At 37.9% G+C, this 19,624-nt stretch overlaps 1 protein-coding gene across 1 annotated transcript in view; it reads left to right on the plus strand.

Annotated features, from left to right (window-relative positions):
• The window catches only part of LOC137290867 (uncharacterized), a 34,737-nt gene that overhangs the window by 5,490 nt on the left and 9,623 nt on the right, over window positions 1–19,624 (plus strand). The window contains exons 4-15 of the mRNA XM_067822032.1: window positions 12–44; window positions 2,028–2,200; window positions 3,812–3,971; window positions 4,379–4,445; window positions 11,587–11,672; window positions 12,005–12,169; window positions 14,939–15,020; window positions 15,619–15,776; window positions 16,446–16,608; window positions 17,126–17,206; window positions 18,263–18,408; window positions 19,414–19,531. Coding sequence (XP_067678133.1) covers window positions 12–44; window positions 2,028–2,200; window positions 3,812–3,971; window positions 4,379–4,445; window positions 11,587–11,672; window positions 12,005–12,169; window positions 14,939–15,020; window positions 15,619–15,776; window positions 16,446–16,608; window positions 17,126–17,206; window positions 18,263–18,408; window positions 19,414–19,531 — 1,432 coding nt within the window. The remainder of the gene's footprint in view (window positions 1–11; window positions 45–2,027; window positions 2,201–3,811; window positions 3,972–4,378; window positions 4,446–11,586; window positions 11,673–12,004; window positions 12,170–14,938; window positions 15,021–15,618; window positions 15,777–16,445; window positions 16,609–17,125; window positions 17,207–18,262; window positions 18,409–19,413; window positions 19,532–19,624) is intronic.

The following is a 19,624-nucleotide window of genomic DNA, read 5'->3' on the forward strand; positions in this document are numbered from 1 at the left end:
CTCGTTTACAGAACAGTGAAGAAAGTCAAAGGAAATTTGGCCCTGTATCCTGCTATCCAACCATGTTAAATGTCCTTATAGTCATGAAATTAATATTTATTGAATTGACAATATAGATTAAATACATTTAGTTTATGTAGAAGACAGTGGTAAACATCCCTGTAGTAGTAATTGTGGAATAGAAGATAAATAGATTAAGGGCATGTAGTTATCAGCTAGAAGACCATGGTAAACATCGCCTTGCTAATATTTGTGGAATAGGAGATAAATAGATTAAAGTAAGTATTTATCATCTAGTTTACCATGATAAATTTCCCTGTGCAATACTTGTGGAAAAGAAGATAGAATAAACACATGATTTATCAGCAAACTGACCATTGTATAACTTTTGGTGGTGTGGGTGTACTCCATATTACAACTTGACAAACTTAATGTATGTTACAAGGGTATTTATGTGTGTACATGATACTCTTGAAATGTTATATAGCCGCATGTCATTGGTTTTTAGGCATACATTGTGCCTGTGTACCCTTTATCTGTAGCCTTGGTAAACATCCCCGTAGTGATGTTTGATGAATAGAAGATAACACATGTATTACTTAGATACTTGAAGATGGTAAACATCTCTATGGTAACATTTATTGAGTGAAGATACGAGGAATCCCTGTACAGTCTAGTTATTAGTCAGTTATTGGCTCCTGCTTGTGTGCCTTGAAACATTTTCCAGATGGCTCCAGATAATTATTTTGACCAAGGGGTATGTAACTCCTCAAAATTAAAGTTGAGACAATACCAAATGGAAATAAAAGGGGAGAATTTTACAGGTTGCATTGGTTTTATTACTTTTCCTAGCTGATTGAAACAGTTTTCCTTTGGAAAAAACTTGAAGTGTTTCTTTTGGTTATTCGTTATTATTCACTCAGATGACTGGAGCTAAATGATAGCTGTTACAAGAGTGTATTTTCTATAAATTGTATTATTGATTAAAGGATAATTATTATTGGGTCACAATGTTTAGCGTTTTGAGTGATAGTTATTATGGGTCACATTTCATATCATAAATGTTCAGTCCTGTTAGTATTTTAGTGGCAGGCCTTAAAGGTATTACTTTAGAGTTACCTCCCTTTGGTGTGTTTGACTTGTCAACCGCGAAACATGGTGAAGGTTCCATGTTTTGCTGGAATATTCAGGAATCAGTGACTGTATACTGTATATAAAGGCTGGTTGTTGTTTTGACATACGGACACACATACAGATGAACTGGAGTACATCATCCGCCTACCATCAACCTGCCTGCCTTTGTAAATGCTTGACTTACATGACAGTTGCCTGGCCTCTCGCCGTGTTGCATTCAGCATAACTGTTTCTCACTCTCAAACCAAGACTCTGGTGAGTTGATATTAAATTTGTGACCCATAAATTTAGATTTGACTTGGTTGCATTGTACATGAAACCTCTGTTGTGAATCATTGTATCTTGTTCTCTGCTCAACACAAAATATTGAAAAGTTTAGACTTGTCAGTGTTATATCTTGCTGGTTCTGATTTCTTACACCTTTTGTCACAGCAACTTATTCACCGTATTCTACAGTAGCCAAGCTGTATTATTACTGATACAGAGCAGAAATGTTGTGTTTGGGCTAGCTTTTGAACAAAAAGCTTTTAACAAATCGTGCTCCTAACATGGATTAGGGATATTAGCAGAGATCATTCAGAAAAACGCTTCAATTCATTCCAGACAACCAACACTGATCTTAAGATCGAATGTCCAGGACTGAAACATTTTGACAGGTCTGGTTCATGCTTGTAAACAAAATTTGACTTGAACTCTGTGTAAGTTATGTGTATCTTTCACTCATTAATTTGATGTTTTATGCGTATATCCGAATTATTCATGTGTAATTTACCCAGATATGCATCTTGTCTGGAGCCCTGTTTTCATAACATGTACCCAGTGTCCTGGCAACTGTTTGAACATCACTGAGTTAATGATTCTATGAACTGTTGCAACCTTAACCATGCATTCAGTCGAGACAAACGGCAACTGAGGAACACCTCAGAAAGAACTCCATACAGCGATGAGCAAGAGGCTCTTGCAGAGCGACGAGTTCAGTTGACAAGGGAGGTTACCCAGTGTCGCTCTGACATTGGCCACATTGAGAAGGATCTGAATAGACTTGAAAGGGAGATAATCCAAACGGGTGAGTAAAGAGCATCTGTTCATGTTATTTGGTAGCAAGTCTGTGAAATAAGATAAAACTAGATTTGCGATTAATTTGTCAGCAGCAAGTAGTGATGTAATGATATGAAACACATATTAGTGTACATCACAAGTTTTTGAAATATGGTTATACCTTATATTGAGGTTGTTTTTTTTATCATGCATATTTTCTTTCAAATTTCTAGCTTAGTTACACATAAATATCTCAGCAGGCACATCCTGAGGCAAGAGTGTCCACTTGCTTAATCAAAGCTTAATTTCTGAACTTGCCACTCTTTGTGGAACAAGAATTCATTCCAAGTGATATCAATCAAACTGCTGCTTTCATTGGACAAAATGTTATTCAACTCAACTTCTTTTTTATTGTATACATTACCAGTCACTTGTACATGTAACGGGAGACCGTTTCACGTACACGTTACGTCCTCTACTGATTACGTTTGTGGGCTAGGCTATTTCTTGCCCCTTCGTCTGGTGGATGGATCCATCAGACGAAGGGGCAAGGAATTGCCGAGAAATGTGTATACAATAAAGAAGACGGTTCCCTATTGAGTGGAGAAGTTACTGTGATGAGGTCCCTGTTGAACAGAGGCTGTACTGCGATGGAGTCCCTATTGAGTAGAGTATGTATTGTGATGAGGTCCCTTTTGAGTAGAGAGTGTACTGCAACAGGGTCCCTACTGGACAGAGAATGTACTGCAATGAGGTCCCTGTTGAGTAAAGTATGTACTTCAATGAGGTCTCTATTGAGTAGAGAATGTACTGCAATGAGGTCCCTGTTGAGTAAAGTATGTACTTCAATGAGGTCTCTATTGAGTAGAGAATGTACTGCAATGAGGTCCCTGTTGAGTAGTGAATGTACTGTGATGGGGTCGCTATTGAGTAGAGAATGTACTGCAATGAGATCCCTATTGAGTAGAGAATGTCCTGCGATGAGATCCCTATTGAGTGAAGAATCTACTGTGATGAGGTCCCTCCAGGGCAGGGGACATGCTGCATGGGGATCTATGGTGTTAGGATCTGTTGGACAAGGGATCTACTCAGCCTACCTATGTGGGCAATGTTTGTTTTATGTGTTTCACATAGCCAACAAATTCTGAACGTGTGTGAACATGGTTTGTGAAAAACAAGTGTATAAAAAAAGTAAAGACAAATCTTTTTGAATAGAGTTGTCATTTGTTGTAATTGGTTTTACAATTTTTCACTTTCCTTGGACTTGTGGCAGCGAATGATTGTAACATTTTAGATAGATCATACATTTTATATGACAAGTTTTCTTTAAGGGTTGGCAACAAAATTAGAAGGGTCTTTTTGGCGATGAGAAGAAAAAAACAAAAATGCTACCCTATTTATGTTGTGCGGGGGACTATATTAGTTGTCGGGACCTACCACTTACAATATACTGCATCACTTAAATAATAACTTCCAATAAATATTTGATCAATTTTGAATTAGCATCTTTACAATATGATATGCTTGATGAATTCAATTTGAACAATGCATGTTTGTTCCCATTTCAAGTGAACCAACCTTATGGTGTTGGTTTGGATGCTGTTTCTCACTATTTTACATTGCCTGATTTGTTTGACAGAGAGGAACTACCGCAGTGGGTGCGAGGACCTGAGAAACAAGCAGAGGCGAAGTGGGCTGCTCCGTGTGTACAGCAAACACAAGAAGGAGAACATTGCCGAGTACCAGGAGTTTAAACACAGACTGGAAGCCCGGGTTCAGGCGCTGGTAAACAAGTCTAGGTGGGTGATTTTGTTGTTCCCTAGAGTCTCTACCTGACCCTGTCATTCCCTAAACCAGTACATGACCTTCCCTACATCCTGTACCCCAACCGTTTTAGTCCCTACAGCCTGTATATGACCTTGTTATTTCCTACATCCTGTACCCGACTTTGTTATACCCTGCAGACCATATATGATGCATGAAATTCTTATACACTGCAACCTGTGTATGATCTTTATATTCCCGATAAACCATGACTCATGATCTTGTTATTCCCTACAGCCAGTATATGACCTTGTTATTCCCTACAGCCAGTACATGACCTTGTTATTCCCTACAGCCAGTACATGACCTTGTTATCCCTACAACCTGTACTTGACCTTGTTACTCCCTACAGTCTGTACATGACATATTATTCCTTTTTCAGTGAATCACAAGTATTCCTGGCTGGTGGCAGCAAAAGAGGAGACAGTGGACTTGAGGCTGTCAGCTGTGTGAGTTACTGAAGTTAATTGATGCTTCATCTATTTCATGCCAAATTTTACTGATAGTCCATTTCATATTCTACTGACAGATGCTGCATGTTGTATTCTACTGGAGATATTGCATGTTGTGTTCTACTGATAGATACTGATACCCAAACCAGTATAACCACATTTACTCCTATTGTAAACTTTGGTGTCATGTTATGACTGATTAAAAAAACCCATGATGACATTTTGTGAAATGATTGATTTGAAAATATCAGGGTTTTTAACCCTGTTGTCTTCAACAACCCATGCTTGCCACAAAAGCCTACTATACTTGTTGTAAGAGTTGACTAGTGGGATGTGTGATTATGACCTTCTAGTGTCTTAACTGCCAGCTTGGGGTACTCAGGGTAATAGTAATAAACTGATTGTTTGGGCGTTTTCAGCAAGTCTTTGTCAATAGACAGGTTTACACAACATCTGTATTGAAGTATGCCCATTACACACTTAGGGGGCGGTGAGCTAGCCTCATGGTTCATCGTCACATCAAACACCTGGTTTTGAGGATTCTCAGGATAGGTGCAATATGTGAAACCCATTTCTAGTGTCCCCTGCCATGGTATTGCAAGTATGTAGCAAATAGCAACGTAAAACCATATTCATTCACTCACTCACTCACTAAGGCATCACATCTTCGGAATATTGTTACTTTGTCACCAGTCCTTAAGCATAACCATTCATGGTTGTTTGAGTTCTGACTTGGAGCAACGCAGCATTTTCAATGGACACTCTTCGCCTCAGAGACCCTTTCCTTTTTTAATTCAAAAACTCTAAGTAACATCAGTTCTCCATGAGGGTTGCATCCGTGGGATGTAACTTCAAGTTTTATCTAATTTCTAACATATTATTGATTGCTGACCTGGGACTGGATCATATTGGCTCATCTTGCTGATGTCAACTCCTTTAGGACAGACAGACAGACAGACAGACAATGGTTTATTTGTGTCTCACTTCTGTACAGCATGATATACAACAGATATAAAACATATGTAAAAGTACAGAACCACTCAATGTGAGTTATGAGAGACAATAGTCGTTTCAAATCGTAAAACCTATAAGCATATATAAGATGTAGTAAAAACATACAACTGGTAAAACATTATGAGTATAAAAGACGTTTCCTTCTCTGTAATATTAAAAAGCAGGTTTTGGCAAAATAATAAAAAATATCGGCACTTTGACATATCAGCATTTTTGCAGTATTTGTTAAATCATAAAAGTCCTCATCACGGTAATAGCAAAACGAGAAAAGTTTTTCTCTAATATCCTTATATACATCACAGTGAAACAGTACATGAAACTCATCTTCGACACGATCGGCACAATTGAAACATTTCCTATCTGTAACAGGTAGGTTTTCATATCGCCCAGTTTCCATTCTTATTGGGGCTACACCACACCTAAATTTGGCCATAGCTGATCGGTAACTCCTAGGCATATTACAGGTAACAAAGGGTTCAGGGTAAAAGTCATGTTTAAAAAGCCTGTATGTTCTTAGCTTGTTTAAACCCCTTCGGCCTTCTTCGAGATTTAACCGATATTTCCAATTTAAAATATACTCTTCCATACATTTAGTTTTTACTTCTGTACAAATCAGGTTTTTACTTGGGCTATAGGATGGATTTAAAACATACCCCATATCAAGGTCACTGAGCTAAATCTAAGTCTAAAATTCCAATTTCTAATACTCATTCCCGCTTTAACTTCAGCCCACTTAAAAACAAAGCTGTTAATTCTGTCAGGCATGTATTTAATCCTCTCAATGCTATCGTCGAACCCATTCGACAGGAGTGCAGGATAATGACATCTCCAAATAAAACTTGCAATAATTATTCAACGAGTCGGATTTACGTGTCATATGAATTATGTATGGAATGTACTAATTCTCACCTTTTTAAATATGTAATGTTCAATACGTTTATATACCTTAAAACGAAACGCCCGCGAATTAAAAATGAGATCGCCGAATTTCTCGGCACGCAGTCGAAAATAACGGCCATTGTTGACTTCCAGCGCACCACGCCGTGTGGTACCCAGTCTAATATTTTCTTCATAATGAAATATTTTTTGATAGTTTAGTCGATATTTTTTGTTCCTTGACTAAGAGAAAGCTCATAAGTTTCCCATTTTCTAAAAATTAGTAACTTTCGGCTCAAATAAATATAAACAAAACCAATCTCAATGTTATATCATCGATTGGACGAACAGAAACGATCATGGCAACGGCGGTAAACAAACAACTCCACATGTATCGTGATGCCGAAGAAAATGTGCCATCCTTTTGACATATCCAATTATTTTATCTGGAATTAATTACACGGTGTGAATAGGTAAATGTTATTGCCTCTGCACATAAATTACCAGATTTAGCGATTTTATTTTGATTTGGTTTGATAAACCTTCCAACATTCACAAAGTTGACAGCCGTTGGTGACCCGAAAGGGCGTGGCCAAACTCGCGGTCTTTCTAAGTGACAAGATACGAAGGATGTTTGAAAATATGCGTTCAAAAGCAGAATCTGAACACATATACATTGAAAGAAAACGACTCAATACCTATATAATGCAGATCATGAAACAATATCACAAAATTTGTAATTGTACCCACCCTTGATGAAACCGGAAGCACGTACACGGCATGGCACTCGTGGAAGTAAAATGTGAACGAGTTGGAAAACGACCATTGATACATTTTCTAAACTGATTCAAATTCCCGTAAGATCCATACTATACACCAGAATTACCTTTCAGTCATCCTCAGTCATTTACTATTAGTTGTGTTCAATAGCAGTTGTCATTTGTTGCTTGTGTTGTAGTATTTCTCCTGAAGTTAGCCGTCGATGTGTTGATCTTTAGTTTAGCAAATCCGAAGTCGATGATTTTCGCGGTCTATTTTTTTCAAAGAATGTTCTGACACGGGGAGACATATAAATTGTCAGTGTGTCGTAACAATAACAGAATATTCTTCTGTGTATATCGTTACAAGAAGTACAATTTTGTTGATTGAAGATCTCATGAAAAAAAAATCATTTTTCCTTTTGCAGAAACGAACGAAACCAGAGCTAGTGTGAGAATGTAACGTACAGTAAATGTATTTCATAAAAATTAATTACTGCTTAGAAAACAACTGTCATCGTCTTTGTGAATCAGTATTTATTTTAGACATTAAAACAGCTAAACATCACATCTTTTGTTCACGAATTTGGAGCAAAATTGAAATTATTTTGTTACTCCAAACAGCAGAGCTTTCGGAGTTAATTCTACCTAGTATAATGCAGGTAATGTTTGAGATCAAATTGTTTGACGTGTGTGCATATTTGTATTAAAAAAATCATGTCATGTGGCTCAGTCCGTGGTTCCATACAGCTTTTAGATATTGCACTAGTGCAATCTGAACTGCAAAATGTACCTCATGTTTATGGCCATACTTTTTACCTACTTGCACACTGTCGTATGTTCATATTTTACTGTTAAAACAGACTTCATCTGGGAAACAGACTGATGATCCAAACTCTTGGAGCAGTGATTACACTGACAGTGATCGAAAGACAGACTCATTTTTTTCTTGTGATGAAATTTCATGAAGTAATATGAAATTATCATACCAGACCTAGAATAATTTTGTTGTAGTGATGTTTTTAATATGGAATATCAAAACTACAAGTGACAGATAATTAAGTGTTGAGTAGGAGGTGCAACCTATGTTAGTCTTTGGCATCAAGGTAATCATGTGGTGGCAAGTAAATTTCTTTTTTCCTAATACTGAGCTCTGCAGTGAGTGGTTTTTGTTGTCCAGTTTGGAGCTATTCTTTAAGATTTCAATTTGGAATTTTTTTAATTGCCATGTGTATATGGCAAAGACATATATATCAAATGCTTCCAGATCTTTAACGGAAGACTGCTCAGTCCTTGGCATTTTGTTATTCAAGGAAGACTGTTCTTCATGTTTCTTGTTTCATGACGGTTTAGGCTATTGAACACTAAATAATTGGAGCATATCATCATCAGACACTTCAGCAAACAGAAACAATCCTTGAAAGTTCATTAGACCCATTTCATATTGTGACATTGCTCCTAAACCCAGGAAAAGACAATAAGGTAGAATAATATATATTTACAGAATATGAAGCATGTTTACTTTCACCAGAGACAATGTAACTTCTTATATGTATATGGTTTCTTTTTTATCAAATGATAACATTTTCCGATAAATTTACATGTACTGTTACTTCAACAACATAAATGACATTATTTGTCATGTGCGATTCAAAATAATTCAGCAAACAAAGTGGTACTGCTGAAAACAAAAATAACTCATCACCCATTTGTATTTGATGTACATTTTGGCACGATATTATGAAGAAATAAAATACACAAAATAATTTGTAACATCTATCCATATATTTTATGGCATACATGTAGTTGTAATAAAAAATTGTGCAAAACTGTCAGCTTTCCACATTACTGAAAGACATTAATTAAAATTTGGTTATTTACACGTTGCTAATGCATTGACAGATTTTAAGTGTCTTTGCCTTTGTCTATTTGAGAGAGAAAAATAATTGTCATATTATTAATATCATTTAACATATTAAAGTATATGAAAAGATTTAAAGTTGTAACCAATTATGAAACATAAAGCATTGACAAATCTGTCGTAATTATTCATCAAGAACGTTAATTCATTGCATAAAATTATGAATGTAATTCAACTTGTTCTAAAGTGAGACATATAATTTTCCCAATCATGTAATATGAACGCAATTTTTATCAAATCATCTCCGATTTCATGTGAAACTATAACTGAAAATATATTTTTGTTTATAAAACATGTATACTGCAGTTCTTACTACACTACATCGTCATAAAAAGAAAAGCATGAATGTTATTTTGAAACACAAATGCCACGCCCATATCCGCGCACCTGTTGTTGAGAATGATCTTTGTACACGTTTCTGTTGGACCATGTGAAAAAAAGAATAAGCTGAGATCAACATGCATCACAATTATATCTTTGCTATCTTTATATTCAGTGGACAATAAAGTAATGTGCCTAATATGAACAAAAATTCAAATAAAAGATACTGAAAAACTTGCATCTGCAGTGTTGATCGACTACTGTTTCCGGGTCACGGGAGCATACAAGGTCAAACTGGTTCGGCTATGTGCGAATTATATAGTAAAAAATACACCAAGAAAATTCTATGAGCTCTGATTAATCACTTTAAACAGTTATTTGTGCTAAATTCAGGCGAAAATCTCCAACTTTTCTGTTCATATTCAATAGCGAATGAATTTCATCAAGCAATCCCCGTCTGTGACATCACATCCGGTGACCTTTGCACTTACTAGAAAACAAGTTAGATTTCACGATCTTAATTTTCGCCCGTCTTTCGTCATACTAAACGGAAAATGATACATGGAACACTTGTAGAATGAGAAATTCTCCCTCTTTCACCAGGTCTTACACAGAAGAGTTCTGTAATCTTTCTTCTGACCAAAAAAGCTATATTTTATGTAGGAGTTCGACGAAGCGCGCCATGTTTGTTTTTTCGTATGCGTAACACGATTTAACACCGTCTTTTTGTGGGTTTGTGCAAAAATTAATGAACCATAACACTTGATATTTGCACTCATGAATGCTTATGAATCATGTATGTTATTCTGCTATTTTCATTACATGACACGTTTAAATAAACGTAATAGTGCCATTTCAGTAAGACCTGTCATGACATCGAAAATATTATTTGTTTACGACGAACGTTTTCGATTATTTTTTTTCAGAATTATTTTTTAATTTGTCGTCGCGCGGATATTTGCCGATACAAATATACGAAATTAAAGTCAGATACTTATGAAATATCAGTAGTAAGAATATTGAAATCGGTTTGCGATAATTGGACAATTTATACGGTTCCTAGTATAAAACGCATCCGGCTACCAATCGAGTAATTCAGGTAAATTCAGGAAAATTTACTCTATTTATGTTTGTCTTGTAATTAATATCTGTACGTTTGAAATTATCTGGATATTTTTTGATAATAATGTTTATTTTTGTATGTAGTATTAATGAGCTGAATATTTTTTGAGTTGTCCCTTATTTAGTGACGCACTGAGTGTTTGAAATCAGCCACCCTCTTATTAGCGCCTTATGCTGAAATTAATTCAGCAGGCTAAAGGTTAAAACGAATCCATTGCCTAGCAACACTTGTCCATTGTCTAACACTGGGTGGTATCCAACCCATATCCCCGTTGATGGCTACATTAGGGGCAAACTTTCCCAAGCCAAGGAAAAATTTAATGGCTCTATTCTGTACAGCGTTAACAGCAGAAACATCATAGGTACCCCATATGGCGGAGCCATAATCAAGAACAGACCATACCATACTGTCATACAGTTTGGTATATGTATCATAGTGCATACCCCCCAATAACTTAAACCTTGATATAAGTAAGCCGAGTGCTCTGCTAGCAGATTTGGCTGCTGTACCTGCCATTGCCTTAAAATCTAAATTTTCAGGTAAAAGGAGTCCAAGGTAGGTATAACGGTTGACAACTTCTAATATTTCTGGCCCAATATTAAAGACAAACTTCGTCCTGTGTTGGGACGGGTTCCTAAAATGTACAATTTTTGACTTTTCACTGTTAATGTTAAGTTTATTTTCCAAACACCAGGTATGAAGAATATCTAATAACACATTAAGGTCATTTTCATTTTCCGCCAGGAGTGCTAAGTCATCAGCATATGCTAGTGAGGCTATCTTGGCATTATTTATGTCAACGCCGATATCACTGTCATTTAGCAAATTGAGGAGGTCATTAATGAAAAAGTTAAAAAGCACAGGGGAGAGTAAGCAGCCTTGTTTCAATCCTCGATTCACACCAAACCATGGCGTTAGATGCCCATTTAGGATGTATGAGTGAGTGAGTATGGTTTTAAGCTACTTTTTATCATGGGTTTTCATTAACAGTAGTAGCAATGATAATTAACCTTGGAGCAGGTTAGTGCACGCCTGATTTGTAACAATCAGTCTGTGTGGTTCAGTGAATTATTATGAAAATTCTTGGCACTAGTTCATATCTCTTTCTGTGTGTGACTCCTTCAGCGGCAAGTCCGAGAGACCTGTGACAGCATCGGTGCCTTCCTACATGAGACACTCCAGGGGAGTTTTGCTGGGGACAAGAGAGCCTTGTAAGTGTTCACTGTCTTTATCTGATATATTTGTTTCCAAAAGGGCCAGGCTCAATATGTATGTATAGGCACCTGTGAAGATCCGAGTTAGAACTGATCTTCAGCAACCCATGCTTCTCGTAAGAGGTGACTATCAGAATCAGTTGGTCAGACTTGCACTTGGTTGACACGTCAGGAGTTTCTGTTTCCCAACTACGTAGATCGATGCTCATGATGTTGATCACTGAAATGTCTGGTCCAGACTGGAATGTTTACTATTTCATTGTTGGAATTTTGCAGACTGCTTTGTTTGACAGCAAACAAACAAAAACAAAAACAAACTTGATTTTCAGTAATGAGAAGAAGCAAGGGTTGTGGACTCAGGTGGAGACAACTCTGTCAGACTTGAACGTTAGTCAGTTGGTGAGCAGTCTGGTGACAAACACCAACTTATCTGCCCTTGCCCTGCGAGAGAAGACCCTTGCCATCAACATCAAGCAGGATGCAGAGAAACTCAGGTGAGTAGCTCCTGCTGTTGAGACAGGGTCAGGTCACCATGTACCCCAGCTCACTCTCCAGGTTTCATGGGGAAGCAGCTTAACTAGACACTGTCACTATGGCGTGTAAGATACACATTCTGACAGTGGTGGTCATTTGATGATCTACTAATAGCAGAGATGCCAACCCTTATGCATTGGGCGTAATTATGAGGATTTTGACCATTAAATTCAGTGTTCCCTTTCTCCAGTAATTACTGGATTTTTACTGGTAAAAATTGGGATGATCCTGTATTTTCAACTGTCGTCGGTAGCTGCTGCCAGTAAATTTTTCATTGCATTGAGTTGCCTTTTATCAGTAAATGTAATATAATTGCAGTTAAGAACAATGTCTTGGCACATCTAGATATAGACTTTAGCTCATTGTGCATATGCAGGTCAAGCCATGCTATTGATTGGCTGATTCAGACAGTTGCACACTGCCACGCCCCGTTATCTATTTATAGTCGTAGCACATGGTAATCATTGCATGTGTAGTGGAAAAGTGACTTCCAGTAGTAAAAAGGAACAGCGTATACTGACAGGGTTCTTTTCGTGAACAGATGGGATGCAACATAAAAGTCCAACATCTAATCCAGTGGTTAAGGGTTTGAAAAAAATATGGCGATGTTTTTTCCAATTGTGACATGTCATAACAGCCCCGTGCCTTTTCTTTTATTTTATCATATTTACGTACTCAGAAAATTATCATAAAAAGATATCTTAAGTAGTGTATATTGTCGCCCATTTTCTGTTGTCAGAAGCTTTCCAATCGCGAACATGACACAATAGTGGAAAATACCTCCGTTTTATAAGCTTCGTATGAATAACATGTGAGGCAATTTGCTTGATGGCAGGTTTCGTTCGAAAACTATGATTATCAATTATGTCACTGTACCCTTGCCAAGAGTATTTTCACAGTTGTAAGAAGTGATTTTATTGGATAAAAATTGGTTTCAAATGATGCGTTTTCGGCACAGTCTACTATAGGGATTGTGATTGGCCAAAATCAGACATGTGACCCAAGGCAGCCAATCATATTACAGTAGTGTTGTCTTTGTAACCGAAAACTTTTAGATTTTGACGAACATTTTGGGTAAAATAATGGTATTTTGAAGGCATTAAGCAAGAAATTGCTATCAATGTGTAAATTATGGAATCTATTAGACGTATCGTGCTGCAACCTGTGACAACTATACTACATGCATGTTTACTTCATTAAACGTCTCAGCGTCAAGATGGAGGTAGCGAAAGATGACAAGTCACTTGTCAGTGACCAGACTTACATTACACGATCACACAAAAGGATGGACAGAGTAATTTATATGTACGTTTGACACATAAATTTATGAATGCACTTGTTGATTTTATTTATCAGTTTATTCAATTTATTTAATGATATTCTGAACACATTTATTGAATGTAGTTGGACCGCTCATTTTCTGATTGCCTCAGTTTGGCATTGAATCGATAATTGTATTTAATGTTGGTCTAATGAACATATTCTCAAACAACCAGCAAAACACGGCACACCCTGCAACACATTTATTGACAGTTTTTCGTTATGAATACTGATTACTTTCTCTGCAGATGAAAACTGGTTCAGCTGGAATTTTCAAAACCACCGGGAACACTCTCTTATTATTATGCCATTACTCTTTGTGAAAATTACACTTTTTTACTTTTTATGAAAATCAATAAACTGGATGCATTTTCATTAGGAAGTGTTTTGTAACACCAGTGCTGGGCTTCAGAAATGGCCTTGCACCAATAGAAATTGCTTAGTCTGAGCATAGCGCTCATTCCAATTAACATGTAAGGAATTACAGTATTTTATGTCACATGACCCACAACTTTTGGAGCTTCATAACAATTGGTCACATGTATTTCTGTGCAGAATCTGCCTTTTTTGGACACGTGTACCATGTTGAAGCAGCTGACAGACAAGTACTACACTTTTTAGAGCCAAATTACATTTATTACCCCCAGTATTACACTTGGACCCAAAATAGGGTTGTCATCTCTGCCACAGAGTCCCTGTCATGAAAATAATGATCTCTGTTATAAAATTAGCGATCTCTGTCATGAAGTTAGCGATCCCTGTCATCCCTGTCATCCCTGGTGATTCTGCTATGAAATAACCAATCCCTGTCATGAAATTGCAAGATGGCAGTGAAGGAAGAGTCGTTATTTTGGGACTACAAACTGATTTTCTTGGTCAAAGGATACAATGTATCATATGGACTTTGGGAAACAAATAAGTGTACATGAGAGCACAAGTTTTCCTATATTTTCTTCCAGGTTTCTTCGTAAGTTTTGTGTTGCCTTGTGTGAAGAAATCTTGAAAAAAATAAAGGAAAACTTGTGCTGGTTTGTGGTCCCTTATTTGTTTCCCTAAGAATATCAAACTTTCATCATTCATTATCTCAGACCAATCGGATCATGTGAAAACAGAGGCAATTAGGTTGACTGATCACAATCAGAAAGAAAACTTTGCAGTCTGACATCTGTTTATATAATTAAAACCAATACAAGATATAGCCCATCTGACTCAAAAATGATGTGCTCATATCACAGTTAGCAGGCATGAACTGCTAGTTGGTAGAAATTTGAGATTATATCAACCAAATATATGGGGATGCCCTTAGGATTCCTTAAATTCTTCTGATTCTTGTATGAAATGCATAACCTTCAATTGTGGGAGCTAGCTTGAGAAACCTTGACTGTTGTAAGGGTAATTGTTTGATGCAGGTTCAAGTTTGAGAAAGTAGGACAGCTGAAGGACATGTCATCTTCACAGCCACTATTGCTGTCTGTCCACCAACTGCTTGAGGTAGGTGTACATTTGTCAGTGTTAAACCACTACAGGTATCTGAGAAACAACTTGATGATTCTATTAAATAGGCCACTTGATTGATCAGTTGCAAGAGACATCTTGATGGGTCTTAGTAAAATGCATCTTAATGGATCTTTGTAACGAAAAGTGATTTCTTTGACAAAGTATAAATTGTGTAATAAACGCTCATGGTAATATTAATGAGTGAATGATGTATGAGTATTGATTATTGAAGCAATGTCAGATCATATATTTATGTTCATGCCATTATTTCAGTGTTTGCAATTTTCTGCAAATCAGCGGAGGTAAATACAAATCAATCTGTCATAAGCGGCAACTTAGACAAGATACATGAATTGCTGATTTTATTCATCTACAATGTTTTGTCCAAATGGTATAGATCAGAGTTCATTATATTAGCACTGGATAGTCTGGTCTAGTCATTTGAAGTGTCGTTGACGGTAGATTTTAGATGCAATCAAACAGCTCATGCTAACTCTGACACACTCACTCACTCACTCACTCACTCACTCACTCACTCACTCACTCTCTCACTAACTCTGTCACTCTCACTCACTCACTCACTCTGTCCCAGGAGAGTCAGCTGAGTCACCTCCATGACTACATGATGACAGAGAAGTCTCTCAACCAGGCCTTCAAACTACAGCAGGAATACAATAACCTCCAGGACAAGCTGGGGAAACTGCTTACAAGGACGTTCAGTGATCGACCAGGGGAACTGCAGCTTGCGCAGTGAGTACACAGTCTGTTCTGTTTGATACATAGCCCTCGCCCAGACACATCCATAGCGACATGATGAGTCAAGTGGAGATTTTTGGAATTAGTTCTGTTTGGAAATTGATCAGTGAGAGCTGTTTTCTGTTTCTGAGTCATTCAGGGAATAACGGAAAACGTCACTGTGTCCCAAAGAGAGGCCAAGTGTTTGTTCAAAGCAGTGATGACAGAGAGGTAAAAGAATGACCTACACATCTACACTGTTTTCAAGCATGTTTTAACATCAGAATTGACCCCACTGTGTGTTCTGTATAATAGTGTAGTTGGTGGAACTTTCTTAAAATTCTGTCTTCCCCAATTTTGTTTATAAATTTGAAATTTATGTTATTCATAACATGTAAAAACAATTTGTTATGGCAAAAATCTGCATTTTTATTTGAAATTTTTTTTGCCCAAACAGTGATTTGAACCCCTGTGTTTCTAATTCTCTGTCAATTAAAGTCTTTCAGGATCTTTGATCTTAGAATTTCTCAGTAAACCCATCGTGCATTCCAAACTATCGCCCATGGGAACTGCGCCAATTTAAATCTCTCAGGATTAAAGTAATGTAAGGGCATACAGTTACTGAGTACTGCTTGTACAATGCCAGCCTTTAAACCTGTCTGTGAGTTGATGATGTTGTTACAGGAAGGTTATAGAGGGCAAGTTGGAAGTGATGCGTTCCCGAGCCACACTGTACTCCCTCCTGGACGTGAAGGACAGACTCCAGGAGAACATTGAAAGTGCACAGAAAGCCAGGGAGAAGTTGCACCTAGCATACAAGAAAATACATGACTTCCAGCAGATAGCTGTGAGTAGCACTGATCTGTGGCAGAACACATGACTGTACTCTGTGCCTGTCACCTTTTGGCAGTGTCAGGAGCCTGACTGTATGCTTGTCTTCCCTTAGCAGCCCATGGAGGTTAATTGACAGTGCTTGTCTCCCCTTAGCTGTCCGTGGAGATTAACTGACTGACTCTGTGCTTGTTTCCCCTTACCATTCACTCTTGTTTCTCAGTGGCAGATCTGGGACTTCCTTTGGCAGACCACGGACTGAATAGATGCCTATTCTCAGTGCTTGTCTCCCTCTACAATCTAGGAACTGAAAAGATGCCAGTGTCTGATGTTTGTCCTCCTGTACAGATTCAGGGAGGAATTGTCTCCCTTTGGAGATTCAGAATGAGAAAGGATCATAGCTCCCAATACTTATTAAACATTGCAGCTGTTTCACAAAAAACTCTATCAGTACCTGATTTGCTTTGATAAAACTGGAATATTGCTTAGTTTGGCGTAAAACAACATTCACTCACACTGTGAATGTGTTCCAGGACTCCAAGCAGAACCTGATTAGAATCTTGAGCAAGCAGAACCTTAACGCTCAGTCGCGGCTGACTGCCCAGCAGTCCGAGGTACGTAGTCAAGCTGATGTTTTTCCACCCCATCCAACATCATCCAGAGTTGTAATGATACACTGAAGTCTAGTATGAAACATATCCTGGAAATATGAATGTGGTACAATTCTCATACTTATATTTCAGAGGTTCCCTCCCTTGGAGATCTGTGTTAGAATTGATCTTCAGAAACCAATGCTTGTTGTAAGAGGCAACTAACAGGATCGGGTGGTCAGATTTGCTGACTTGGTTGACATGGCACTGTATTCCTATTGTGTAGATGGATTCACTGCATTGTCTGGTCCAGACTCGATTTACAGTTATTATATAGCCATATGGGTTGAATTTGCAGTTTTCCAGTGACAAAGATAACAACTTTCGCACTGTATTTATCAATATAGGCAAATGATTTTTCAACTATGTCAAGCATAATTATTGTTGACAAACTTGTCCACTGATAAGGTGTCAGTCCCTTTTGTTCTAATCTTCAGGAAAAACGTCTCCATTAGTGGCCTAACAACTGGATATTTTGTTTTCAAAATTAAACATTGGTCTAGTTAAATATTTCATGTTGCAATAAATTAATCATCATCACTGTACCTGTGCTTGTTTTCATCACCTTGGTATATGCTTGAAACCTGTCTAACTTCATACTGAGTAGCTGCATAGTTAAAGTGGCACTCATCCTGCCAAAGACCCTGGTTTGATTCCCCACATGGGTACACATTGTGAAGCCTTAGTCTGACTCGAATATTGTTAAAAGTTTTTGGTAAACACCTTACACACTTCTTAACCTCAAGCTTTACATCATCGTTTTACAATCCTGAATTACAATTCGTTTTACAATTACTGAAATATAGCTTCAACTGTGGGAAAAAATGTCTCTCTCACTCACGTCCATTTTTCCATCAGATTTCTTGCCCAGTCTATTGGCCAACACAAGCGCGTTGTCTGATTGTCTCTCCCATTCAGTCCCACACATTTTTACATCAAATTTCTTTCCCTGTCTATTGCCAACACACGGGCACTGTCCGATTGTTTCTCTCATTCCATCACTCATCCATTTTTCCCCAGATTCAGCAGTACATCCAGAAGTCCTTATCAGCTCATCTGGCTGACACCAGGGCACTGACCAGTCATCTTGAAGGGAGCGTGGCTGCAGAGATAGACAGATTCAGTGTGCTCTGTCTCCCTTACTTGTTGCATGTGTACCTAGATGGGTAAGAACAGTTCTGGGTGTGTTGGCCGAGCTGTGCAATATTACTGGTAAACTGGTATATACCTGCACAGTATCTTGCGTTGCCAATATCATGATATAGGTCAGATTCTGTAATATATTGAGTCATTCAGATTTGCAAGTGTCACTTGTGAAGATCCGGGTTAGAATTGTCGTAAGAGGCAATTGACCCATGAAGATCTGGGTTAGAACTGCCTTAACACTAACACCAAACCATAACCTTATGGTGTGAGTGAGTGAGTTTAGTTTTACGCCGCGCTCAGCAATATTCCAGCTATATGGTGGCAGTCTGTAAATAATCGAGTCTGGACCAGACAATCAAGTGATCAACAACATGAGCATCGATCTGGGAACCGATGACATGTGTCAACCAAGTCAGCGAACCTGACCACCCAATCCCGTTAGTCGCCTCTTACGACAAGCATAGACGCCTTTTATGGCAAGCATGGGTTGCTGAAGGCCTATTCTACCCTGGGACCTTCACGGGTCCCCTACGGTATGACCAACAAGAGTGGGTTTTGAGAATTGCTCACATAGCTGACATGTCATTTGTGAAAACTTTGTTGATCAGTGTTTATGCTATTGATCACTGGATTGCCTGGTCCAGACCTAGTTATTAACAGATAACCTCATATGTCTGGAATATTGTTTAGTGCAGCATTGACCAATAAACAAAATAAAAAATAAATTGTTTATACCCATAAACAAAATTGATAACTCATCCATCTCCCTTAGCTACCATGTTTACTTGCATTTGAATATACAGATCTACAGAACCAAACTGCCTTGGTATTCAGCACCAGTGTATATATGGCAGCTAATGAGTTATCAAAAGCCTGTTCCCTTTCCGTTAATCAGGCAGTAAAATGCCCAGCTTTCTCCAAGATCAGTTATGAGAGAGAAATGTAAAAAGCCATGTGCCGTTCATTCACACACTGTCATACTACCGGTTTTTTGCCTGACTCACTCACTCTTCACTGTGTTGCAGAGCCACCAAGGTTGGTCTCCTCAACCTGTCAGTTCATCAGACTGACCACCCATCTGTAGCTTCAGTCCGGCCAGCTCTCCACAAGACACTGGATGCCATACACTTCCCAAGCTACAAGGTAGACAACACTTTGTCCCTGTGAAAAGTCAATTTGTGTTCAGGCCCCGGAGTGTGTATTGTTGTCAACTAGAAACTGTGTTTATATTGACCG

This window comes from Haliotis asinina, chromosome 1, assembly GCF_037392515.1.
Source record: "Haliotis asinina isolate JCU_RB_2024 chromosome 1, JCU_Hal_asi_v2, whole genome shotgun sequence".
Classification (NCBI taxonomy): domain Eukaryota; kingdom Metazoa; phylum Mollusca; class Gastropoda; order Lepetellida; family Haliotidae; genus Haliotis; species Haliotis asinina.